The sequence below is a fragment of the Perca flavescens genome, chromosome 4 (assembly GCF_004354835.1).
Source record: "Perca flavescens isolate YP-PL-M2 chromosome 4, PFLA_1.0, whole genome shotgun sequence".
Lineage (NCBI taxonomy): Eukaryota > Metazoa > Chordata > Actinopteri > Perciformes > Percidae > Perca > Perca flavescens.
The window spans coordinates 12633136-12660958 of record NC_041334.1 but is presented as its reverse complement, the minus strand read 5'-3'; the positions used below and the strand labels follow the sequence as shown (position 1 = coordinate 12660958).

Genomic DNA, 27823 nt, shown 5'->3' with positions numbered 1-27823 from the left:
AGTGAAAGACAGAATCCCAAAGAAAATTCCAGAAAATCACATCATATGAATTTATTAAAATTGATAACCATCTGATGAGGAAAAACAAGTATTTGACCCCCTGGACAAACGGCAAGTATTCTGGCTCCTACAAGCCAGTTAGTCTTTCTTTAAGACACAGCCCCAATCCGAACCAATTATCTACATCAAATACACCTGCCTCACCTCGTTACCTGTATAAAAGACACCTGTCAACACCCAAACAACCAGCATCCAACATCACCACCATGGGCAAGACCAAAGAGCTTTCTACGGACATCAGGGACAAGATTGTTGATCTGCACAAGGCTGGGATGGGCTACAAGAGAATCGGAAAGCAACTTGAGAGAAAAGATCAACTGTCGGTGCAATTATCAGGAAATGGAAGAAGCACCACACCACCGCCAAACCTCCTCGGTCTGGGCCTCCACACAAGATCTTGCCTCGTGGGGTGTCCCTGATCATGCGAACGGTGAGGAATCATCCCAAAACCACAAGGGGGAACTGATGAATCAACTGAAGGCAGCTGGGACCACAGTTACAAAAGAAACGGTTGGTAACACACTACGCCGTCATGGATTGAAATCCTGCAGCGCACGCAAGGTCCCCCTGCTCAAGAAGAAACATGTACAGGCCCGCATGAAGTTCGCCATTCACCACCTGGACGACTCAGAAGAGGCCTGGAAGAAGGTGATGTGGTCAGATGAGACCAAAATAGAACTTTTTGGCCTCAACTCAACTCGTCGTGTTTGGAGGGCAAAGCACACCGAGTACAACCCAAAGAACACCATCCCCACCGTCAAGCATGGTGGTGGCAACATCATGCTTTGGGGGTGCTTTTCAGCCAAGGGGACGGGACAACTCCATCGTATTCTGGACCGACATCTCCTTCCCTCAGTGAGAGAGCTGAAGATGGGTCGAGGATGGGTGTTTCAGCACGACAACGACCCTAAGCACACCGCCAAAGCAACAAAAGAGTGGCTGAAGAAGAAGCACATCAAGGTTCTGGAGTGGCCTAGCCAGTCTCCAGACCTGAATCGATTGAAAATCTTTGGAGGGAGCTTAAAATTCGAGTTGCCAGGCGACAACCTCGGAACCTGAATGATTTGGAGGCTGTCTGCAGGGAGGAGTGGGCCAACATCCCTGCCGAAATGTGCACAAACCTTGTCACCAACTATAAAAACCGTTTGACATCTGTGCTGGCCAATAATGGCTTTTCTACAAAATATTAACATGCTGTTTGTCCAGGGGGTCAAATACTTGTTTTTCCTCATCAGATGGTTATCAATTTTAATAAATTCATATGATGTGATTTTCTGGAATTTTCTTTGGGATTCTGTCTTTCACTGTTAGAATGTACATATGATTAAAATTGTAGATTTTTGCATTCTTTGTAAGTGGGCAAACCTGCAAAATCAGCAAGGGGTCAAATACTTATTTCCCCCACTGTATATATATATATTCTTCTTATTGTTTGCTCTATTCTTTAGTTTCTTTGCTCTTAAGTATTGTTATTATCTGTATGTTAACCACCACGTTGTTTATCCAGGAGGAGTCACACTGTGGAGCTGCTGCTGGGCGGTCAGAGGCTACTGCTGCTCTTCCCTCTGGCCCAGAACAGGAGCTCCTTCCTGGGGGAGCTGAGCCAGCGGAGAGCCTCTCTGGAGGGGCTGAAGATGATCGTCCTGCCCCAGCCCTGCAGGCCCTGTCCACAGCAAGGTGAAGACCCGACTACCTGCTTATGCACTCAGACCAAGAAGGGAATTTTCCTCAGGTCTTATTTCAGCTGATGGTTTCATTTAGTTTGACCCTTGCTGGTTTGTTTGACGTGTTGTTGTTGTTGTTGTTGTGTTCTCAGGCCATCACAGATCCACAGACCAGTGCTGTTGTACCAGTACAAGGAAATCACACAGCACCAGCAGGTAGACTTCTGAAGCTCTTCTGTTAAGTTCAACATAGATTACTCTCTCTCTCCATGTAATTCTTCTTGTTGTGCCTGCACTTATACTCACACTTATACTTTGATTAAGGCCACACTTTGGCCCTGCTCTTATCTGGTTTTAAAATCCGTCCTGAATGATCCAATCACAAGTGGACAGCTCTAAGTATTTCGTTCACACCATTGTGTCTCTACCGTGCTCCTGAGTGAGCACATATCCTACATATTTGTGAATTTGGTATGTTTTTTTTTTTTTTTTATGGTGGCCAGCACGAAAATGTAAACTAATGTATTTCAATGGGAAGCATATTTTGTGATCACAGCACGACTACGGCGACGAAAATCGGTGTAAGGAGGTTGGTTGGGGTGGTTGATGGGTCAAACAACACAGGACTTTCACCCCGGAAACCGAGGATCGTAGCCCGCGTGTGGCGTTTTGTTTCCCCGTCGTCGTGTTCCTAATCACAACCGTCCCGTTATTGTTGCACGTCCTTTCCCTGTTCATCTTTTCCTAAACCCAACCTCCGTATAGATGGTTCCCGTTTCGTGCTGGCCCCCACAAAAAAAAACAAGAAAAATTTGTTCTTGTACACGAATCAATAGATTAAAAATAACGTGACAATTTCACGAACTGCCATGAGACCGCGGCCCCTGGGACCGTTGTGCAGCTGACAAAGCTGCTTTTTCTAGGCATCAGTTTTTTCACGTTGAATGGGCACATCTATTGCAAGAATAAATAATAGTAGGAGTAGGATCACATAGGCTTCTCTAACAAGGACATCAGTGGCTGTGCATCAACAACAAAATCCTAGACTTGGCTGCTGATCTAAGTTTAGGGAAATAAAAGGACATGACCCATTTTCTTATAATTATGCCTCAGGGGGCATTGCAAGGTCTATTTTTTTCTACATCAATTAGCAAACGTCGGGGAGCGCAGTGTGTCAGATTCTTTTCCCACAGCAACTCTGTAGTGATCCTTAGAGATGACTTCTTTCTGTGGTTGATATTTTCCTTACGTCTCTCTCTCCCTCCTCCTCCTCCTCCTCCTCCTCCTCCTCCTCCTCAGCTGGGACTCCTCCCGCCTCCAGGTGGAGGAGAACCAGCCGTCCCCCCACCTCACCCCAGGTCTCTCCCCAGGACTGAAGCTTCTGGCTGGGCTTGGAGAACAGCAGCTGCTGACCTACTTCCACAGATATATAGCAGTGGTAGGACACGCACGCACACACACAGACAGACAGACAGACAGACAGACACAATCTTTTATTGTCACTGTAATGTTTGCTAGGCACAAGCCTGTAGATGCCTTCTTCAGAAGGAAATTGTCAGTCAGATGACTCAAGTCCAATCTATTTAGAAGATTTCTGACCAGTGATGAAACCCAGTTGGTTCTTTTTCTGTCTGAGCTTGAAGAACGACTGTTCTCCCACTGCGTAGATCACTTTTAACGTCAGGAAAAGACACATTTTGTGCCGCCTTTGTTTAAATTCCAACTCCACTTGTTTCCTTTTTTTGTGTCAGTCTGAGGTGGAGGAGGTGAGACAGGTCTTGTGGCTGTCTGTGGTTCTCTACAAGTCTCCAGAGTCTGAGCTCACCTGCTGTCTGCTGCTCTCCACTGATACAATCTACTTCCTGTTGGAAGACTCCGCCTCCACACTTGGCCATCACTCAGGTATGATTAAATGACTTGACTGGTTCAGTCAGAGTAAGAAAAGATTACATTTACAATCATAAAATTCAATTTTATGTTAATACTACTGCTCCTGCTGCCATTGCTACATTCCTAAAGCACAGCTGATTTTACTTCTTTTGAACCAAGTCCAAGTCGAGTCTACAGCGCTGCCTATTATTATTATTATTATTATTATTATTATTATTATTATTTACTCAAGTTCTGCAAGTGTAATTTTGAAGTACTTCTTTTGGAGAGAAATATTGTATTTCTTAACCATGCTGCAGTTTTCTGATGCACAGAGAACTACTACTACTACTGTCTCTCCTGTTTTCACTGCTACTCGTACTTTTAATTTCTTATTACTACTACTACTACTGCGTTCAGCATTGTACAATATAGTTAGTTATACCTACTCCTGAAGCAATTGCCCCTACTACTATGTTGCTAATTCTGTTACTAGTAGTAGAGTACATTTTCTTTATTTAGCCCAAAATCACAAATCTTAGTATTAGTAACATGTACTACATGTACATGGTAGTACATGTTGTACTGCTAGTACAACATGTACTACCGTGTACTAAAAGTCTCAGCTGTATAAATCAGTTGAACCCACAGCTGTCTGTCATATTTTTGGATTGTTTTTTCCAACACTTGTAGATAGTTACCAAACGCAGTGAAGTATATATGCGCATATGTTTGTAATATTATTTTCCACTTACTTTGATCAGCGGTCATTTTGGCTGACCTGACATGACAAGGCAGTCTCTCAAAATCTGACGAAAATCTTTTAAACTGACATTTGATGAGCTGAAATGAAGACAGATTCAGCAACTGCATGGCCTATTTCTCGCTTAAATTGTTTTCAGAAACACATTTCAGTGAACTATTTTAGTACAATTTCAGATCGTATTCTGAACGGCCGCCATGACAGTCTGGCTTTGAATTTCCAGAGAAAACAAACCCATTTGACGCATTCGTCCAATCAGCTCCCGGTTTTCATTTCTTGGGCAACATTACAGATTAGCGCCGCCTGCTGTTATAGAGATGTATCACGTCTCGTCTCGTCTTTTTGGTGTGTTCTGTGGCACTTTTTGGACCTCGGGGACGCGACTGATCATTTCCACTGGCTTTTCTGTCGAGGGTCAGCCGACCTGATTGAAGAACAGCAGGCAGCAGTTGCTCTTTAACTTTCATGTCATGCTTTCTGGTGTGTAGTGAACATCAGTGTGTCTGTTAAATCCCTCTTTGTATCTCCTTCCATCTATCTATTTCTATCTGTCTCAGTGTTAGATATATTGGACTCTGGAGATCCGGACATGTGTCTGTGCTGCTGTCTGTCCATCAGACTGTCTGATCTGCTGTCTGTCAACGTGGGACTGTTCGACCAATACTTCAGAGTCGTAGGTCAGTGGATGATGTACACACTCCTTGTCTCCAGTGTTTGCAGAGCTCTTCCACATTTATATCAAACTGCTTCTTAATGCTGATTCTACTCTGTCACCCTATTACCATCTATCTAAAATAATTAAGGTTTTATGAAGTGATTGGATTAAAATGTAAAATTACTAGGATTGTAATACTCAAGTATTTAGTTTCATTTAGTTTTGATGGATTTCTGGGTTATTCTTTGGGGAATATAGGATAGGCAAAAATAAGCCTTGGCTTCAGCCTATTCCTTTTTCGGTTAGCTATGATGGCAAATTGTGAGAATGAATTGATTCTTTCATGTATGTTAACCGAAATCATCTACCTATGGACTCTCTCTCTCTCTCTCTCTCTCTTTCTCTCTCTCTCTCTCTCTCTCTGTCTCTGTCTTTGTCTCTCTCTGTCTCTGTGTGTCTGTGTCTGCGTCATAACAGTCTATGGTCTGCGTGCAGGTCGTTCAGCGGATCACATCGTGTGCTGTCTCAGCAGGGACAGTTATGGGACGGGCTTCTTCCTTCAGGAGCTCATGTCGGCCCTCAGTCTGCAGCAGCAGCTTCCTCCTCCAGAGCCGTCAGATCAGGACTTCTACTCCCAGTTCACCAACACAAACATGGGTAACCCCGCTGGGACACTCAGAAGAAATATAATATCTGTTTTGTACATCAAATCTGAATCCAAATCTGAACAACCTGTTGCCGATCATCCATTCAACACGCTTTCCTCTAAAATATCTGTCGCCTGACTGCATACAAATCCGTAATGGGAACAACTGTGATAGAGGGAAGGAGATTACAGAAGGAACAGGTTCAGATATTTTGGGCACGATATATAAGACCACTTCCTCTGTTTCCAAGATTTTTGGATGCTAAGAAACACTTTGAATAAAACATCACAGGTCATGTTTATCATTGTTCATATTTAAATGAAAATATTCAGAAATCCGTTAAAATGAAAATACTCTACAAACACTGTAGCGTGTGATCCAATTTCAATAGTCCAGTGGTCACTGGACTATTTAACCTGTGGATGCAGCGGTTTCTTTTCAGTCTATTAATGGATTGGTCCTGTTTTTTTTCCTCATTTCTTCTCCTGTTTTGTTTCTCATTATTTTATCCAAGATACATATTGTCCAAGAGTGAGGTATTCATCATCCTTGGAAGTTCTTTTCTGTTGTAAAAAGTGAAACCTGGAACACTTTGTAACATAACTCCCACATGTTTGTCCAAGCTGTTTATCAGTCATGTACAATACTTGCACTCTCTCCTTCCAGGCTCTTAGAAGGGGTCAGAATTAATTTCTCTGACTTGGTATTTTTCCATACTTTATCTCTTTGAGCTTTTTATTGTGACAAACTTCTGCTAAAAAGACGCCAAGAGACGCTTTTGACTTGTCCTCCAAAACCCGTCACACAGATTGTTAACTCCTAAAGGTCAAACTGGGAGATCTCTCTCTCTCTCTCTCTCTCTCTCTCTCTCTCTCTCTCTCTCTCTCTCTCTATAGATAGATAGATAGATAGATAGATAGATAGATAGATAGATAGATAGATAGATAGATAGGGAATTAAAGGAGACATGGCTGAGGCGACTAGTAAAGGTTTAAACCAGAGGGAAATATTCATGATCTCATAATGTCCTTATGTTGAAATGTGGGAAGCTTCTTCTGCCTTACCTGGGAAATGAGTAACTATACTTTGGGAAAATATACAGTTGGTTTGACTGGTAGGTGAATAGATACATGATTACAGTGGAGATGTTTATCATAGAAAGACAGTTTTTTTTTTGCTTAGACTTGACGTTTGATGGGGCTTATCTATCTATCTCTCTCTCTCTCTCTCTCTCTCTCTCTCTCTCTCTCTCTCTCTCTCTTTGTAATCATTGTTGTTCAGCCCTGTAGTAGCCCTCCTTTTGTACAAATTAGAACATGGCCAATTTCCACTTGAATATTTATCTATTTACTAAATGTACTGTTTTCTATCAAAAAAGAAAAACCATTGATGTTTTTGTCTTGATATGGATTTGTTGAATGGAAATCATACACCCCTAATTATATCTGTGAACAATTTGAACACATTTTCTGACTTGTTAGAGTGAGGAAAAGTAATCTTCATTTGCTGACCTGTTGTTAAACTGAAGATGGTGACAGATGTGATTATGTCTCCCCCTGCAGGTAAGATGCAGAACTACGAGCTGGTCCACAGCAGCAGGGTGAAGTTTATTTATCCCAGTGAGGAGGAGATGGGAGACCTCACCTTCATCGTGGCAGAGAGGAAGACTCCGGCCAGCGCAGCGTCAGCGCCCTCACGCTCCTTCAACGTCCTGCTGTACCTGCTGGTCTTCCAGGTGAGTAACTTGTTCCTTTTTTGTAATTTGTGTTTTTAGGGGGAGTTAACTGTTCTAGACAAGTAACAGTGTATCCATCGGCCCAGTGCTTCTCTGCATTGTCTCCGGCTACAAGGCAGGTTGATGATCGATAGATTTTAGTTTTGGCCTCTGTACAGGCACAATCAGTGGTGGAAGAATTATTCAAATCCTTTACTTGAGTAAAAGTACTAATACCACACTGTAAAAGTACTGTTTGTAAATATCATCAGGAAAATTTACTAAAAGTAAAGTATTAAAAGTAAAAGTTATGCAGAAACATCTTCACATTTTAGAAACTAGAAACGATCAAAACCGCTCTGTCAATCAACTAAGTGTAAAATCGGCTACGTGTACTTGTAGGCCTATATATTGTTGGGTAGTTTAGTAATTTATAATAAAAACAAATTGTGTAAAATTGAAGAAAAAAAAGTGTTCTGTGTGCGAAAATCTCGACTTGTAATGTAGTGGAGTAAAAAGTACAATATCTCTCTCTGTAATGTAGTGGAGTAGAAGTAGAGTGGCATGAAAAGAAAAGACTCAAAGTGCAGGTACCTCAAATTTGTAGTACATACTGTAACTCCCCCCTGGAAACACAAATTTGATTTTTTTTTTTTTATTGTATGTGCATTAAACACACAAGATGATGATGAGCTTAGAGACATTGGTAGGTGTATTTTTCAAATTTGAACAGAGCATATGAGCATATTTCTCAAAATGTTGAACTATTCATTTTAAGCATCTAGAGTTTCTCATTGCCGGACTTATCTCCACAGTGCTGTGGTAGTGATGGAGTATGGTCTGGCTACACCACCTGTCTATTCTGGAATAAGTGACAAAATGCTCTAGCTTTTACTATTTCTCTAAACCAATCACAACCGTCCTGGGTAGTGTAAGCTGGAAGAGAGGAAGGAGACTCGCCGGATGTCAGGCTTTATCCCTGCAATGTACAGTACATCCATTGAGCCAGACTAAAGCGTCTATAATTGATATTTTAATATAGGCAATGGAGCACGACTGCCATTACCTGACTCTACAGCTCCCCTCAGCCCTACAGAGCTGTATAGTGTCTTTTAGCTCAATGTTTTGTATCTTCCAGCCTGTAACTTTACTGTTTTGGTTCACTCTCACTGATCTCATAGCGTCATTTTCAGGAGTTAGAAGAAATTAAACCAGATCCAAAAGAGAGCCAATATTTAAATATACTTAAATTCACTAGGTGGACACAAACATGTCCCCAAATAAATGCTAATGTTGTGTAATGTATATTGTAATAATGATGTCAGTGATCTGTTCACAACTTTTTTCCATTGCTCCCAAGTAGCGAAAAAATCCATGTAACTGACTTTACTGGTACTTTGTATTTGCTTCTGTTCAGGATCGTTATTTTAAACTCACTTATAGAATAATTATTACCCTTTTCTCCAGGTCCAGATCCCCAGCAGCCTGCCCAGCCAAGGCTCCACTCTCTCAGGCCACTCTTCCTCTGTTTCTGGCTCCAGCTCGTGTCCTGTACTCCAGCCCAGGACTTTGATCCTGACCAGCACTGACGTTTTCCTATTGGACGAGGACTACGTCAGCTACCCTCTGCCCGACTTCGCCAAAGAACCTCCCTCCAGGTGAGCACACAGGAAGTCCTGACCCTCCCTGTACCACAACATTTCAAAACCTTTGCCTATCTTTATCCAGGGGAGTCACTTAGGAGCTGAATTATTCACAGCAAAGCCGGTCTACGGAAAGTCTTTCTACTCCCTATTCAGCCCCATTGTACCGAATTTGGTTGCAGTTCCACTAGGTGATCACAGGCGAGTGCAAAATGAATGGGACTCTATGGAGCTAGATGGCAAAATTTGTATTTGAGAAATCTCAGATTTGATTGTAGTTTTTGCAAGTTCAACATGGATTATAGGTCGAAAGTTGAATGAACGAGTACTTATGTCCTTTCGATTTCTTACAGGGTGAGTCGTTGTTGCCCGTAACACGCTAGCATTCTGCTAATGAATGCTGATTGGTCAGTGAAAGACTGATTACGATCGGAGATCTTGCTTGACGGCATCCGAAGCGGAACCAGAATGTCAGAGTGAATATTTCGGCTTGGTCTTTAAAACATTAGTAAACCTCTTTCTGAGATAGTATCTTGAGGCCTCGAGATAGTATCTCTCGCTCCGTACTTTTTAGAACAAAAAGCCACTTTAAAAAAATATAACACCCAGCAGTGTGTATTTTCTTAGCCTCCCCTTTCGAATGCAACATTCAAATTACTAGACAAAAAATTACATCCTGAGAAAAGTGGATTTTGAGGGGTATAGCTCCATAGAGTCCCATTCATTCTGCACTGGCCTGTGAGCGCCCCCTATATGGAACTCTGGTGGAACTGCAACCAGTCCAGAAGCCGGAAGTGTCGAGAGAGTGAAACTACTTCTTTGTTTACAGTGACGGCTTCAGGTTCGGGAGGCAGGGCCGACAAACTTTAAACAACAAAATCTGAACGCTGCACAGTTGGGTATTTTGCAGAAAGCTAAAAAAAAAAAAAACGTCTCCTAGTGTTTGTACTCGTCTGCTGCAGGAAAAGAGGAAACACTGACTGACTGAAGGTGTGTGTGTGTGTGTGTGTGTGTGTGTGTGTGTGTGTGTGTGTGTGTGTGTGTGTGTGTGTGTGTGTGTGTGTGTGTGTGTGTGTGTGTGTGTGTGTGTGTGTGTGTGTGTGTGTGTGTGTGTGTGTGTGTGTGACGTAGATGGTTCTTCAGTCACAGGGAACATGGGGGGAAAATAAAAAGCTAAGATCAGTATTCACTGAAGCCTAAACACAGAGAGGCAGAGCATCAAATCCGGCCTTGTTAGAAGGAGCAGGAAGCAAGAAAGAAAAGAAATAAAACCAGCTAGTGTTATATTATTCTGATAATCGGAACTAATTTCATTTCACTTCATTATTCAGTCTGACATCGTGTTCATGTTAGCTGGTTTCTGTTTGGGAGGGGGATTATTTAACCAATCAGCAGTGACTGATGTATCTGTCCCCGTTGACATCATTTTCATTAGCTTGGAGCATATCTTTTGTTGATCTAAAAAAACGTGTCGATTTAAGAGCTGTTAATTCTGTAAGAGGACTTATAACAACCTCTACATCTGTGTCCATTTTTGGGACCTTATTCTGGCACCGCCACAAGATTTTTAATCTTTCTTAATCCTGGCAACAAAGCTCCGATTTGCTCGCTGTTTTTTTCCAACCAGGGAAACGGCCATCCCCTGACCTGTTTTAATCACTGATCATCAGATACGGACGGCTGTATAAGATTTGACATTATGGATCTATAACGGTAGGAAAATATGAACCAGATTTAACATGGTCTATTTTTATTCCCCCAGTAAAACGGAACATTTGAAATTCTAAATGCAGTTTTTAACAAAGCGTAGCACGTCTGAGACCCACATGAGAAGAAATGTTTGCTGAAACTGAAGCCGCGACAGATTCATCAGCCCAGAGGCAGAGCAGATCTGCTGCGTCACTCTCTGTTAGCGTGGCGATCATTAACTGAAACTGCTGCTTGCGGTTTGTTTGGGTTGCTCTCCAGTTTACTGACTCGCTATGTTGTTTACGAGGAGCAGTGTTTTTAACTGAGTTACAATCCAAACCATCGACTGAGCTTCAAACAGCTGATACAAATCCATTAAAAATGTCTTGATCAGCCGGCATCCCTAATAATAAACTTGAAAATGAAAACGCACCACGTTTTAATTGATATTTTCATAATAACAATTTATCAAACAACAGTGTAAAAAGGGTCATAATGACAGTATGGTAATAGTCATCCTGATGTCCTCCTACAGGGAGCGGTACCAGCTGCGAGAGGCTCGGAGGATCCGGGACCTTGACCGGGTCCTGCTGGGGTACCAGACGTACCCTCAGGCTCTGACCCTTGTGTTCGATGACCTGCCCGGTCCCGACCTGCTCTGCCACCTCACCATGGACCACTTCGCCGCCGCGGGGGAGGAGGCCCCGCCCAGAGGGGGCGGAGCCAGCAGTGGTGCGGAGGGCGAGGTGCAGTGGTGCGTCTTTGTCCCCGGAGCGGACAGCAGAGAGCGTCTGATCTCGCTCCTCGCTCGCCAGTGGGAGGCGCTGTGCAGCCGGGAGCTTCCCGTGGAGCTCACGGGCTGATTGGTGGACGCCAGGACAGATCGATGAGCGTTCATCACCTAGTTGGTCGTTGGGAGCTGATTGGCAGGTGGAGTCATCGTATGACCGTATATGCACACAGATTCAGGGCTTGGTTAGCTGTTTAAAGGTCTTAATATGCTTTAAACAGAGTAGTTTGTCTAGTTGGTCTACTGGCGATTGTTGGATTGGGAGGTGGTTTCAGACGATCAAACAAGCACTTAGTTTGAAGCATAATGGAGCCTTGTGTCGTACTTTGATTGAAAGGGAAGTGGCTTCGCTCAAACACCGTTTGGTGTCAGCTACAGAAAGAAACACTGAGTGTTAGTCGGACTCAACAGATACCAGACTGCCATTACAGATCTGTGACCTCACACAAAGCCTAAATACTGGGAGTTTCAGGCACACTTTACCTTCTTGTAAAGTGTCTCACATGGAGCAGAGTCACAGATTTGTTGGATGACTTTGCAGACAGACAGACGGACGGACGGACGGGTGTTGCACAACAGGGAGCGCTGCAGACGGTCCACAAGAGTTAAACCACATTTCAATCAACATTACCTTAAAGGAACAGTTTGTCATTTCTGGTAGATCCTCCTGTTATCTGTCCTCTCCAGAGTCAGATGAAAAGATTTACATCAGTTTCATCTCAGTGTGTCCAGTGCAAATGTAAATCCAGGACGTGTTAGCCTAGCTTAGCCTTAGCCTAACTACTCCAAAGCTGTCTGATTTACATGTTGTTATTTATGTTAAGTTGCTCTTAAAACCAAAACAATTTTTTACATTTACAGTCTGGCTCTGGGTGAGGTGACAAGAGGATATCCGAATGTTTCGGACTTTTGTTTTAAGAAACACATATACACACACACACACACACACACACACACACACACACACACACACACACACACACACACACGCGCGCAGCTGCTTGGCACAATCTGCTCTTTGAACATTTTATTCCTTGCACATTGTAATTGATTAAGCAGTATTATTGGACTGTATATTGAAGCTTTTTATTAAAAATAAATTAATATAATGTTTTTGGGACAGACAGATGTTTTCCATTCTGAAGCAGATTTTGTACTAAACACAAATATCCTGATATTTCCAAAAATAACTCTTAAATGTCATATTTAGTATTATCATTGAGTATTATTTTTTATATTTTTTTTGTTTTCTTTAATTGTATGTTATGTTTTCCATGCATTATTATCGACAAATGGGAAGCCAGACAGAGTTGGACCCTGCCACATTTCACCAATTTTTGCGTTGTTTTTTGTCTTGTTAAAGGGGAATGCCACTGAATTAAAGTGAAAATGAAAACTCTACATGCACTGTAAGAATCCTGTTTGGTGTAGCGACAGCGGTTTGAATCCTTGAAGATCAGCAGGATCTAACCGCAGTCTGCACACATTTCAGCTGATGCAGCAATTAAACCAGAAAACCAGTCTGCCTGACAAGATGCAAATCACTCCATGTTTCTGTTGGGGTGCTATAATGGACACAGTCACTGCAAAGATCTATTTTAATATGTATTATTAAATCCAAAAATTCTGTGTCATACAACAAGTTAAAAAAGGGGCCAATGGTGTAAGTTTATTCCCCATTTCAATGCATATTAGGTTTCAAGAGATTTCTTTATAGAAATGCAGTGATCATCAATAATAGATCATCATTACCGTGATCTGCCTTGCTTTGTTCAGCCTTCTACTGTTTACCTTGTGATTGTCGTAATGAAAAATGAAATGATTGCAGTCGTGACAACTTTTCAGAGTTGCTAAATCCTGTCTCCTAGTGTTATAAACCACTGGGCAGCGTTTGGCTTCTAATAAGCCTTAAAACTCAGGAAAATGTTGGCAGGCGTTTAGCAGACTGAAAACAGCCCTGCATTAAAATGACGCATGTTCAAGCAATTAAAAGTGCTTCACGTAAGACATAAAAGGCAAAAGAAAAGAAACCTAAGACAATGTAAAAAGAAATAAATAGAATACAATTTAAAAAGTAAAATATAAAAATGAGCTAGAACAGAATACAAATTACAGTGTAGCTAAAGTGCTGTGCAAGACATAAATGAATAGTCCCAAACTGTATTCAATAAAAGCCAGAGGCAAACGGAACAATTTTAAGCCCTGATTATAATGAACTGAGAGTTGGGGCAAGGCAAGGCAGCTTTATTTGTATAGCACATTTCAGCAACAGGGCAATTCAAAGTGCTTCACATGAAAGAGCAGTTAGAAAACGATTAAAACATTAAAGTGCAGGTAAAAATGATTAAAAAAAAAAAAAAAAAAACATTTACCCCGACCACAGGTCCTCCGGTCACTTGGTGTTTTTCGTTACCCATTACAAGATTGCAGTAGTTCTGTAGCATGAAATACAATCCATGAAGTCCATTTTGAGTATCGGGTCAATAATTTGACTTTGTTTCCAAACTCATCGTCTGACTGCTCGTGTTTCTTTGCATCAAACCTTTTTTTTTAGTGGTGACACCATGTTCCCACATACCTGCTATTACCTTTGTGAGTAAAATGTTATAACTGATCGAAATGATCAACTTAACTAAATTGTAATAAAACCAAAGAAAAACAAATAATCAGAGCAACGCTGCAAAGTGAATCCTCAATTAGAGATGTCCACTGAGGGTCTAACATTCATCAACAGATGGTTTGTGAACAGCTTCCACTCTCTTGAAGAAAGAACTATTTTACTATATGAGACAGGTTTTAGGTTTACGCTCAATATGGGCCGACAATTTAGAGGACTGCAATGGGACCAGATCCTGTCAGAATATTTGGCTACTGACTCTTCAGACTTGGGGTAACTTCACACGTGTAACATTAGGTTCCCGAGTGAGCCACCACATCACTTGAGATATGAGTTGATGCAGATTATTAAGGATTTACGGTTAAGATATTTTGTGTGAATAGCATTCCCTATAAACCCTTAAAGACTTTACGGAGAACCTTTTGTGTCCTGCAGGGCCGTAAATACCGTTGAAGACACTAATATCTTTGAAATGATTCTCTGGATAAATATCATTGAAGACACTAATATCTTTGAAATGATTCTCTGGATTTCGGAGTTTGAAACTTCTGAGAATTTTACATTCAGTTCAGTGTTTCAACATATTCTCTTATTAAACTACATTTAGGTCAAAAAAAAAAAAAAAAAGAATTGACCAAAAGTTCCTGTCAGCAGTTCATCGCTCTCGATTCTCAGTGAGGTTTTGATGACTTGGTGGTTCAGCAGCACGAAATGCCCCGCCACCTTTCAACTTGTTTAACTTCCTCTATTTCCTGTCTGTCGAGGCTGCTGGTCATGAAATTGAGCTGATTTCCTTTTTAGGGACACTTAAACAGGCCGAGGGCAGAGATACTGTACTAGGAAATGTGATCAGCAAAACTGGCGACCTGACCTGTGATTGGTATTCTCTGGGTTCCATTAGGTCAAATGACCAATAGGAAAGAATTCCAGGCTCTGCTCTCATATGAAAACCAAACTGTAATAAATAAACTAAATTATGTTTTTTGAAACTTAATTACATGGAGAAATTAGATCAAAATATAACAAAGTGACAGTGAGTGTGCCAAGATGACATGACATCAGGCTGGGAAACTACTCTGGAGATCATCTGCCAAGTTTAATTAGTTTGTTAGCAGCTTATCTATCAACTACTACTTCTAAATATATTTCCATTCAATTTGTTGGAAAATTCAGCTATTGGTTCTTTCTGTTTATTTACATTACAAATTTAGAAGTGTAGAAGCTAGGTGTAAGGCCAATGATGCACTTAAGTGAGTGCTTTAATGTTAAGATACCTTACACTAGTAGGCCGGGAGCCAGGTCCACTCCTCAGGATGTTTTTTGCTACCTTTTTTCACTATTATTTCCTATTATCTTATACCTTGGGCCATCACAAGTTGATAACGACCACCCCCAACTCGGCCCCGTTTGGTCTCAGGGGCCAAAAAATACCCTTTTTGGGAAAAGCTTTTGGCGGAATGATGTAATTGTGAATATTAAGGTACTGCAACTACATACATGGTCATATAACCCTAATATTTTGCATGGTGTATCCTGACACATAGGGGAAACTAGCAGAAAAAGATTCTGGGGATTGCTGCCTTTTGCTGTCAAATATCAACCTCAACATACCCCAAAAGACAAAAAGATGTCTGTCCGCCTGACAAATTGTCATCAAAAGTGATAATTTTCAAGCATTTTATTATAGATATCACTGCCTCAAATGTACATGAAAACCTTCCCAAATGTATAAGCTTCAATTTCTGTCCAAGTTGACCTTTCTAGCTAGAGGATTACAGCTGGTATAACCAAAGTTCTCCACTGTACCTTAAATCGGAGAAAACATAACTTTGAAGCATTACCATTCCTTATGGGATTAAGCATATTTTTCGCACATGAACAATATCTTAAACAAGAGTTGAGATTTGACTTATGTACTGCTATACTATATGATGTGAATTACCTTACAAGTGAATACTATTAAGCCCCTAGGTGGACTGGGGTCAGGGTGTAAGATAAAACAATGGTAACCAGGTTACACCCATAAACACACTAACCCACTACACTACTGTCCACCAAAGACTAATATCCTGCATTCTGATATGGGCAATATTATTAGGAAACACTCAATTAACTTTCACTGTTATGCGGATGCCACCCAATTATACTTGTCAATCAAACCAGACGAAACCAGTCAGCTAGCTAAATTTCAAGCGTGCATTAAAGATATAAAATCCTGGATGACCTATAATTTTCTGATGTTAAACCCTAACAAAACTGAAGTTATTGAACTGGGACCTAAACACCTCAGAACCTCATTATCTAAAGACATAGCTGCTCTGGATGGTATTGCCCTGGCCTCCAGCACTACTGTCAGAAATTTAGGAGTTATTTTTGATCAGGATATATCCTTTAATGCCAATCTAAAACCTCAAGAACAGCCTTTTTTCATCTTTGTAACATTGCCAAAATTAGGAATATCCTGTCTCAAAACGACACTGAAAAACTAGTCCATGCATTTGTTACGTCCAGGCTGGACTATTGTAATTCCCTACTGTCAGGTTGCTCAAATAAGTCCCTTAAGACTCTCCAGGTGATCCAGAATGCTGCAGCGCGTGTTCTCACAAGAACTAAGAAAAGAGATCATATTTCTACTGTATTAGCTTCTCTGCACTGGCTTCCTGTTGAATCCAGGATTGAGTTTAAAATCCTTCTCCTGACCTACAAAGCTCTAAATGGTCTAGCACCATCATATCTAGAAGAGCTCCTAATACTTTATTGTCCCACTAGAGCACTGCGCTCCCAGAATGCAGAGTTACTGGTGGTACCTAGAGTCTCTAAAAGTAGAATGGGAGCAAGAGCCTTCAGTTACCAGGCTCCTCTCCTGTTGAACCAGCTCCCAGTCTGGGTTCGGGGGGCAGAAACTGTAATCGCTTTCAAGAATGAACTTAAAACTCTTCTATTTGATAAAGCTTATAGTTAGGGAGTGAGGAGTTGCAGTGTTCACCTAACTGGCCCACCTGCTTCTCTTCATAATTGTTAGATTAATAATACATAACAAAGGAGAGGGAGGCAGGCCAGCCAAGCTCGATCCGGCAGGGGGACAGTTCTAAGCCCGAAAAAGCTACCTCTCCTTATGACCTGTCTCTCTTAGTTACGCTGTTATAGTTACGCTGTTATAGTTACGCTGTTATAGTTCTAGACTACCGGGGGACTTCCTTCCTTCCTTTGACACACTGAGCTGCTCTCTCCTCTCCCTTTCTATTACTATTACTATTGCTATTTGTGTGTATCCCGTCCCAGAAATGCTTGTTACTAATCCTAGCTTCTGGGGAGTTTACTCCCCGGAGTCCTTATGTTTTTTTACCCAGTATATTTCCTTGGAGAACGTTGGCACCAAGATCTTGGTTCCAGCTGTCGCCGTGGTCCTGCTGCACTCCCTGCTGAGCTCAGCGGTGCCCTGCAATGTCATGCTGCTTCCTGCTGAACCCTGCAGCTTCCTGCTACGTCCAGTCACTGTTCCATTATTAATGTGACTACTATTGCCACTGTTCATCACACCCCAACCGGCCCGTCAGACACCGCCTACCAAGAGCCTGGGTCTGTCCGAGGTTTCTTCCCAAGAGGGAGTTTTTCCTCGCCACTGTCGCACTGCTTGCTCTTGAGGGAATTACTGTAATTGTTGGAATTGTTGGGGCTTTGTAAATTATAAAGTGTGGTCTAGACCTATTATCTGTAAAGTGTCTCGAGATAACCTATGTTATGATTTGATACTATAAATAAAATTGAATTGAAGTGATACACTTGTATGCATCAATTTATGGTGGGAATACCTTTATTTATCCTATGAGAAGAAAAACACAGATGATATTAAAAAAATATGATGGAATATAAAGCAGTAAGAGGGCTTTCACATCAGGGACCTGAGCCTGGATCACAAAAGTTGACCCCAAAGCGGGACAAAATAAAATAGGCTACTTATATTTGTCTTAAATGTGGTGATGGGAGGATACTGGCGTTAGTGTAGGCGGAGGATTGGGGCCTGGTCGCTACGCACACACTACGCACTGCACTCAGTGAGGAGCAGGTCAGTGAAAGACGAGAAAAGTCTCTATGCATGTTCTGCAGTGTTAGTTTTGTTTGCTGTCACATTACTCGACCCCGTATTTGTGAACACAAATATCTGAAGTGAAAGTTCTGTCACAAAAATATGTTGTTGCGTATCATTGCACATTTTTAAGTGAGTAGACTACATCAATGCACTAACCAACCAACACCCTAACCCTTCATGTCATCTTGAAGTTATTCAGCAAAGACAATTTGAAGGTAAGTTGATCTATTTTTCTGGTTATGGAAAGATTTTGATTCTATTGGGAGATTGGTGTCCTATATTTTTCTACATTTAAGGCACCCACTCTACTTCTAGATTGATTTAAGTCAAACTCAGGGTCTGGGACCTGTAGAATAACCAGTAATTATGAAACGAGCCAACTTCATATCCTGACTGCCCATGCTAAAGGAGAGTTTGTAGAAGCCACGTGGGAAATGACAAGTGGCCGAGATTCTTCAGTGAGAATCTACAATGTAAATAGTCATGAAAATAAAGGAAATGCATTGAATGAGGTGTGTCCAAACTTTTGGCCTCTACTGTGTATGTATATATATTTTTTTGCATATTGTTCATATGCAAAAAATATGCTTAATCCCATATGGAATGGTAATGCTTGAAAGTTATGTTTTCTCCGATTTAAGATACAGTGGAGAACTTTGGTTATACTTGCTGTAATCCTCTAGCTAGAAAGGTCATGTTGGACTTAAATTGAAGCTTATAAACTAGGGAAGTTTTCTATGTACATTTGAGGCAGTGATATCTATAATAAAATGCTTGAAAATTATCACTTTTGCTGACAATTTGTCGCACGGACGGACATTTTTTTGTCTTTTGGGGTATGTTGAGGTTGATATTTGACAGCAAAAAGGCAGCAATCCCCAGAATCATTTTCTGCTAGTTTCCCCTATGTGTCAGGATACACCATGCGAAATATTAGGATTATATGACCATTTATGTAGCTGCAGTACCTTAATATTCAGAATTACAGCATTCCGCCAAAAGCTTTTCCCAAAAAGGGTATTTTTTTGGCCCCTGAGACCAAACGGGGCTGAGTTGGGGGTGGTCGTTATCAACTTGTGATGGCCCAAGGTATAAGATAATAGGAAATAATAGTGAAAAAAGGTAGCAAAAAACATCCTGAGGAGTGGACCTGGCTTCCGGCCTATAGTATTACATGACATTATCTCCGTGCTGTGTATAAGGCCTCCATATAAGGTTACTGGTAGGTAGGCTACAACAACTTGAGGTCAGGAGTCAGAAAGGTTGTACCCAACCCGAAAATGACCATTGAACTACAACACATCCATGGTGACCTATCTATGCATGGTGACCACCCAGTTTTTTTCAGGTTAGCTAATGGTTTCAGTTTAGCAGCCAGAACTGTCTGGTTCAGGCTAATAATTCAGTTTAGTAGCAATTGTTTTGATTCAGTTTTGCTTATAGTTTGGTTTAGCAGGTATGCAAAAGCAGTTCTGGTTAGTTAACGGTTCAGTTTATCAACTATAACAGATAAAGGTAAGTTTATGGTCCAGTTAAACGACTATAACAGTTTTTCACAGGTTAGCTGACGGTCCAGTTTAACAGCTATAACAGTTTGGCACAGATTAGCCAACAGTCCAGTTTCATGGCTAACATTACAACAGTTTGACACATGTTGGCTAACAGTTTTTAAGTTATTGGGTTCAGTTAAGCTAACACCAGTTTGGTTCAGATTAGGCTAGCTAGCAGGTCAGGTAAACTAAAGTTTAAATTGACAGCTAAATTGACAGTTTGGTTCAGGTTAGCTAATGATCCAGTTTAGAAGTAGATTTTTAATTTAGGTTATTTTACAGTTCAGTTTAGCTGCTAAAACGTTTGTTTCAGATTAGCTAACAGTCCTGTTTAGCAGCAATTTAGTTCATATTAGCTCAGTTTAGCACCATATATGTCAGTCAGGTTTATTTACCAGTTCAAATAATTCTGTGAAAGCACAATTTTCACCGTGGTTGGTCACCACATCGTTTAAAAACCACTGTTAATCCGGTTAAGTTGAACACTAAAGTATGTTTTCATGGTACTGTGAGGTGTTGTAGGTATTTTCTCATGACTCCAGTTAAAGTCTCCTTTGATAAACAGCAGATAGACAACAGGGAACACCAGAAGGATGTGACACTGATAGTAAATCCTTTCTCACTTCCTCTTATCTTTCATGTTTTTTCTTGTCTGTTCGACTGTCTTCCTGCTCAGAGTGCTGATTGGAGAAGTTTGTTGAGGTTGAGACGGTCACCGGGACATGGGCCGAGACACATCCACAACCTCTGGCTCGGGCCTGTATCCCTCTCTCTTTACTCCTTGATTCATGTTTGTTTCACTTTTCTCAGGAGTCAGCACTGACGGTGTGTGTGTGTGTGTGTGTGTGTGTGTGTGTGTGTGTGTGTTTGCTGGTGCCATTATGCAACACTCAAAGATAAAAAATATCATGGTGTCCTTCACACAATGTTTTACAATGTTTTAATGTGCTTGTCTTGTATTTAATCAGGCCGGCTTGAGGTGTCATAGACAAAATATGACATAAAAATAGTCAAAACAAAATAAATCCAGAGTAATACACAATCAGCAGCATACAGGGACAGATATTATCTCAATCTATGGACACAACACAAACATCAACAAGTGATATAATTTTTGTGAGTAAGAAACTGTACCAACTTATCATTACATGACACTTGGTACTAGGTTTTGATTTTTTAGCGGCATGGCTCTGTGACTGGCAATGCTGGTCTAGACTGATGTCATCAATTATTAAAAGAATGACCATTACATTTTGTACAGGCATTCATGGTTCCCAGATGATGAATCCTAATGACTTAAGAAATCTCCAGACACTTTTGGTTCTGGTTGAAATATTTTGACAACTATACATTGATGTCGCCCTCAAAGTAAATTGTAATATTTTTGTTGATCCCTCAACTTTTCTTCGAACACCTTTATAAGCAGCAAAGCTTTAATTTGAAAAAATAAAGACATTCTCAGCAGCATCCGCTGTACTTAGCATTTGCTGCTAATTAGCTGCATTTAGGCAAACATGCACAAGGGTTGTTATATCAAAAAAATAATACCTAACTACAATAAATACAGAAATGTTGTCTCCTCCTGCGACCTACAGTTACCCATAACACCCTTCACTGCATAGGTTTGCAGAGATGTTTACGTGTATCTTCAGAGAAGGATAATTCTTGTTAGGGTCATAATTCTGTAGGACATAATTCCCCTCAAATTTCTCTTTAAATAGCAAATTGTTAAGACTTAAAAATGTTCGCACTCATTTAAGATTGGGTTCAGTATCATCATTTATAATTAAATTACATCTTATAGAGATTTATTTAGATTTTATTTAGGTATTTTATCTTCTAGTCTGATTTTAAGTAGCAGTATCTTTCCTAAAGGTGTGTCCAGAATTAATGTGAAGCAAATTTTAAAGGCAGAATGATTGAAAAGAAAGTCACTGCAGACATAGTCTGGCTTTGCCAGACCCTCCTCCAAAGTGCGCTGGAGGAGAGTCTTGCTACTCCACATAGCATTCGGAGATAGGAGGAAAACATGCTCTGGTTAATTGGCATTTCTTTAAACCAATCACAATCATCTTGGGCGGTAAGCACTGGAGAAAAGCAGCAGTGCCGCTGCAAAATAGCCTTGGAACATAAGTACGGTTAAAAGTTGTTTTAGTCGTGCAACAGAAAACTCAGATTGGACAGATAGTCTAGCTAGCTGTCTGGATTTACCCTGCAGGGGTCTGAGGAGCCGTTAACCATGGCCCTCATAAATCCACCAGAGTTTAAAATGCCAACTCAAAGGAAGCCCAAGGCAACGGATATCCGGCCTAAATGAGTGAAATCCCAGAAATGGAACGTCAAGGATATAGACTACTGCTGACATGACTAGACAACTAGATAAATTGTGGCAAAGACGTGACTGAGAGAAATTGGCTGATAATAACAGAACTTGAGTTCTTGGTGAGTTCAGAAGGAACTGCATCACCAAAATACAGTCCAGTCAGTGCATCCGTTGCGAGCTAGCTATAGTGTCTATAAAGTTGGTTCAAATTGGCTGTCTGGGGCGGGTAAACACAAACTGCAAAAACCCTTTCTTTGCTCAAAGAAATTTGCTTTGCTTTCAAAATTTGCATCACAAGAATGGGATGCACTGTTGATGATTATTTTTGATGGAACTGTTTCACAGCAGATACACAAGATGGTCGCAATCATCAAAAATTAATATAAGACTTTGTCTGGAAGGTTGCAGGTTAAACTCTCCCACCTGTGAGCAAGGGAGCAGCTGAAGCAATTTATTGTCTGCCTGCTTCCTGCTATTGTTCTGTCTGCTTTCAGTTTGACCTTTGACTCTCTCTCTGGTCAGACTCACCTCGCTGCATCTGTCGTCTCTTCGTAGAGTCAAACTAAATTAAAACAGGAAAAGAAACTCTGCTTTCACATTTGTTCCTTTTCATTCTGAGAAGCAGACGAGGAGTTGTGTCAGCTGACGAGGAAATCCGCCCAAATTGCACCTCTCCGCTGGGACGACCAAGAGGGGAAATCCGCCCAAAACTTCCTGTGAGGAAGAGAGAGGATTTCTCACAATCTCTCTTTCTTTTTTCTCAGACAGACCTCATTGTTAGATGATTATAATATGACCTGCTGATACAATTATTTAGTAGATTTATCTATCAATGTATCAATGTTGATTTGAATCACCCAATATCACAGGCAACACTTCCTGTCCTCAGATAACATGGGGTGCAGTAGGAGACTACAAATTAAAAAGGCAAATCACAAAAGATTTTGTAAAAATAAAACATGCAATAATCTAGCAATAATAGCTTGAATCCAGCGTTATAAGTAATGCAAAGCCATTTTTGAATAAATCTGATTCAATACTTCTAGAATAAGCCCAAGACACATCCTGGCCCGTAAAAAGTTTAAATTTTACAAAAATATACCAATCTTTATTTATGTAGTAATTCTCAAAACAGTGATAGTGAAAAGTGATAAACCAGAGTTCTGTGTGTTATCTATGACTGTTGTTCCGCTGGCAGCTCAAGGATCATATTTTTAACTGAACTTTCTGCAATGCCATTTTGTGTCCTTTTGTTTTTGCAATAAACTTTATTTATTGCAATACACCAAAAGGAAATACTGTAAGTCTACTGTAACTTCTGCTGCAAAGGTGGGAAATAACTAAGTACTTCTACTCATGTACTGTACAAAGATACAATTTTGAGGTTGTTTATGTAGTCAGACTGGAGTACAACACTGCTTTACTGCCTTAATGATAGGTTACCTACTTCTGTTACTTTAGTATAAAAAATATTGAAGGCAGGACCTTCACATTGTGTAGTAGGCTACTTTTGTGTTACTTTTAAATGTTTTAATCCTCCCACCATTGTACGGCTGTTATCTCTTTCTCACAGCATTTGACATTTTGACAAAAAAAGTTCTAACTAATATATTAGCCAGGTCACTGTTGGCTCACTGGAATGGCTAACAGAAACGCACATCTAAGAACCACTTTTCCCGCGTTGAGTAAAATACATATTTTTTATTATCAATTTCAGTGTTTGAATTATTATTTTATCTTATTGTTTTTCTCTTTGCTAAAGTTGAATGTAGCATGCTAGCTTAGCAGAGGTTAAAGAAGCTAAAGGCCGAAAAATGTCAATGTTTGAATTGTTATTTTATCTTACTATTTTTCTCTGGGCTTTTGAATGTAGCATGCTAGCTTAGCAGAGGCTAAAGCAGCTAAAGGCTGAAAAATGTCAATGTTGGAATTATTATTTTATCTTACTATTTTTCTTGGTGCTTAAGTTGAATGTAGCATGCTAGCTTAGCAGAGGTTAAAGCAATCAAAGGCCGAAAAATGTCAATGTTGGAATTATTATTTTATCTTACTATTTTTCTTGGTGCTTAAGTTGAATGTAGCAGGCTAGCTTAGCAGATGTTAAAGAAGCCAAAGGCCGAAAAATGTCAATGTTGGAATTATTATTTTATCTTACTATTTTTCTTGGTGCTTAAGTTGAATGTAGCATGCTAGCTTAGCAGAGGTTAAAGAAGCCAAAGGCCAAAAAATGTCAATGTTGGAATTATTATTTTATAAGCAGAAATTAAAGAAGCTAAAGGCTAAATAAGCAGTAGAATGCTCTTGTACATGCATGATACTTTCAACCTGCATTGGTCTATAATACAACAGTCCTGCAAAAAAATCATACTTTCATTAGGGGTTAAGTGTTCAGTTTTTTTTAAACTGTCATGAGAGTTGTCAGTTCAACTTCATGATCATTTTGCAGGATGTAGTTTGTGGTAGGCTACTGTCAAGTTTTGAGAATTTAGTTATTCAGTCTCTAACCACAGTGGGGTGGAAGACAATATTAGCAGGGCTGTTGCATTTCCATTTGGGCTACTCTATAGGCCTACTTATAATCCAATACATTTCCGAAGAAAATATTGTACTTTTTACTCCACTACGTTTATTTGACACCTAGTTCTATACAGTATGATATGATTCAGAACTATACTACAAATCTACACAGTAGTATTCAAAGTATCTAAAATTGGCTTCACATTGACAAACTACAACATTAAACTGCTCTTACATGTCTTTGAGCCATTCTGCATAGTGAATACTATATTTTTTGAATTTAGGACTTTTACCTGTAATGGATTATTTTTAGACTATGGTATTTCTACTTTTACAGTACTTAAGTAAAGTATCTGAGTACTTCTGTAGGTACTGTAGTCCATAGAGCCCAGAGAGGGTGAGAAGGGAGTGTTGTGTGTTACTACATTTGTACTTTTGCTGCTACAGTATTCTGCTGTTACTATTGCTATTGTGACTATAAAAAACTGGACTGTAGTAATAGTGCTAGTACACTGCTACTGCTAGTAGTGCTGGTGGTACTACTAGGGGAGTAGTAGGAGGAGATGACCTGTGCTGGGGAGGTTCCTACTTTGCCAGTTTCTGTTTTTTTTTTTTTTCTTCTTTCTCTTCCTAGATTAGAGAGGAAAAGACGTGACGCCAGCAGTTGCTCCAGCCTCTGTGGCTGCTCTCTGCCTCGCCGGACACATAGCTGAGAGTTCATTTGTTTTTGTAATTTGTTTGTTAGTTCCTATAGAACGGTGATTGTTAATGAGCAAAAACTACTGCTGATAATTCCCAACACTGCCTGGATCCACCCTGTACAGTAGTTTTTACTTTTTTATATTTTATGAGTAGACCTTAGACCTATATTTCCAGTTTGTGCGTCTCTCATCAGCAGGTTGCTTTCAGTTTCCATATATCTATTATTGTTTAATCAGAGGTCTTTTGTTTTCGAATTGTTTTCTTTTTCCTGCACAGAGGATGTTGTTATCTGGGTGTTTTTTCCTGTAGTTTGTAGAGCAGGTTGTGTTTGAGGTTTAGAATCGATGTGAGAGGAAAAAACTGATGTCAAGATCCAACACTGCCTAAAAAAACATTCCCTACTTTTTCTACTGACTGGGGAGGACGCTGGGTTGGTGGATTTATTCTTTCCCTCCCTGGATGTGACACTTGGAGCCATGCTGCTGCTTCTTCTGCTGCTGCTCTGCCTGCAAACTTCACTGCAAGAACAGGTAACACACCTCCTACTCTATTACACTGACATAATGTTTCACCTGTTTAATCGCTTTAGAGCTTTAAATTATAATTGGACATGCTCACATGCTCACAGTGACAACGCTAACATGCCGAGCAGCTGATATTGACATGGTTCGTCATCATCTTAGTTCAGCCTGCTAACATTTTCTAATTAGCACAAAACACAAAGTACAGCTGAAGTTGATGGTAACGTTTTTGGTCATAAACCACAGTTTTGGGCAAAAAAAATCAAGGGAAAAAAAAGTCAATCACCAAAGAATTTAGAATGTATCCTCTTGAATATCTGTACCATAGAAATAGAATGAAATTAGAACAAGCATTCCCATCCAAATCAGCATAGCAGGGTGATCAGAGCGGCGTCCATTTTTATGTGTTACAATTCCATTGCAAAGAACTGTGACCGTTGTAGCAGGATAACTTTCACATAAACATTAGTATAAACCAACTTGTGGAAAATCGTGGAGTCACCGAGGTGACTGTGACACACTTTACGTCCCCCGCTGACGTACGTTGTCACCATAACAACTAACAACAATCTCTTGAACTGACCACAGCAAACAGTTCAATGCCCGTTCTACTCTCATTCTATTTCTATGGTCTGAACCAAATTTCATGGCAAATGTATCCAATAGTTGTCAAAATATTTCACTCAAAACCAAATGCATCAACCTGCTCTCTGCGCTGAAGATGAATGGTCAGGGGATCACTAAAGTTAGTAGGATTCATCCTCTGGAAACCATGAACATATGTACAAAATATTGTGCCAATCCATCAAGTAGATGTCAAACATGAATAAGTGAAAACTTTGACCTGCTGGTGGTGCTAGAGGAAACGTCAGGGGATCACTAAATTCAGATGGCCAGATGTACGTACATTTGCAAATGTAGCGTTATCAGCAACCATGGCCAACCCGCAGAAAGCGCACGCTGTGATACTTCAGCTTACGTCGTATTTACCAAACCTGCAGTTCATCGGGTAATCAGCACCTTTCTCCGCCCACTATACCGTAAATTGCGCTGTAGCAAAGCGTTAAGTACTATGATACGGCTGAGTACAGACTGCGATATTCCCACTGCCGATGCTATGACTATGTTTGAAATGATCCTGATGCCAATATTTGTAATGTACCGAGGAGTTTAACAACTGCTGGAATGGAATGTGAACGCTGAGTCGGAGATTCTATGTCATCTTTGATTTCTTCCAGTAACTGTAATGTTGCATGGCTGCTTAATCTGTAACGCTTCAACTCACTAGTGTCTCCGCATTAGACCCTTTTCAAACTCCACATGTAAAGAATGTTTTTTGTTTTCAAGCTGAGATAACCCTGATGACATCACTGTGACGTCATCAGGGTTATTTTATAAAACTTGACAAAGCTCCTCCAGAGCCACAGAATACACTGTTTTCACAGGCTGAGGTTAACCAAGCAACCTGACTTTGTGGTGTAAAATTGAGGAAATTGAGTGTTCCTCTAAAAATTCAAACTAACTTCCCAAGTCTGAGCCAAAACCTAACTAATCAGATGAGGCAGTTGCATACTGTGGTTTAATCATTGGCTGTTAACAACCATTAAAACTCGGTGTTGTTGCTGCATGGTCTATTCCTCGCTGCAGATTTATTCAGATACTGATGAGAAAATTGACATCTCCAGAAAAGTAGCAATTTGTTTTTCAAATTTGAAATTCCGAACCAACGATCAGTGACAACCCAGTGTGTATTTCTAGTCAGGTGTAGAGAGGGATCAGTCAAACAACTGTTGTTCAGCCTTATTGAGATGACATCTGTCCTGAGCTGATTAAGCCACAGACCACAGACATCAGAGTGAAAATGGTGTTTTACTGCATCATGTTGTCGTCCTAGTTGAGACATTTTCAGTTTGATTCATTTTATATGGCAATAATGCTGCCTCTTAATTGACATTGTACAGATCTGACCTAGAGTCAGCCTCTCAGTCCTTCATTAAGCAGCAGATTGC

General features: G+C 40.5%; 2 protein-coding genes across 9 annotated transcripts in view; both read left to right on the top strand.

The window, feature by feature from the left end:
* Nucleotides 1-12895, top strand: part of nisch (nischarin) — a 42536-nt gene extending 29641 nt beyond the window's left edge. The window contains exons 20-28 of one of the 3 annotated variants that reach the window (XM_028575117.1): nt 1568-1737; nt 1877-1940; nt 3024-3162; nt 3476-3626; nt 4914-5033; nt 5507-5668; nt 7221-7393; nt 8840-9030; nt 11240-12895. In XM_028575117.1, coding sequence (XP_028430918.1) covers nt 1568-1737; nt 1877-1940; nt 3024-3162; nt 3476-3626; nt 4914-5033; nt 5507-5668; nt 7221-7393; nt 8840-9030; nt 11240-11567 — 1498 coding nt within the window. In that variant the 3' untranslated portion in view covers nt 11568-12895. Of the gene's footprint in view, nt 1-1567; nt 1738-1876; nt 1941-3023; nt 3163-3475; nt 3627-4913; nt 5034-5488; nt 5669-7220; nt 7394-8839; nt 9031-9100; nt 9198-11239 lie in introns of those variants that run through there. The other 2 variants (XM_028575116.1, XM_028575118.1) reach the window with 2 other exon arrangements.
* Nucleotides 12896-18358: 5463 nt separating this feature from the next.
* Nucleotides 18359-27823, top strand: part of stab1 (stabilin 1) — a 116471-nt gene continuing 107006 nt past the window's right edge. For 3 of the 6 annotated variants that reach the window (XM_028574841.1, XM_028574837.1, XM_028574842.1), the window contains exons 1-3: nt 19409-19716; nt 20428-20511; nt 22597-25823. In XM_028574841.1, coding sequence (XP_028430642.1) covers nt 25770-25823 — 54 coding nt within the window. In that variant the 5' untranslated portion in view covers nt 19409-19716; nt 20428-20511; nt 22597-25769. Of the gene's footprint in view, nt 18417-19408; nt 19717-20427; nt 20577-22596; nt 25824-27823 lie in introns of those variants that run through there. The other 3 variants (XM_028574839.1, XM_028574840.1, XM_028574838.1) reach the window with 3 other exon arrangements.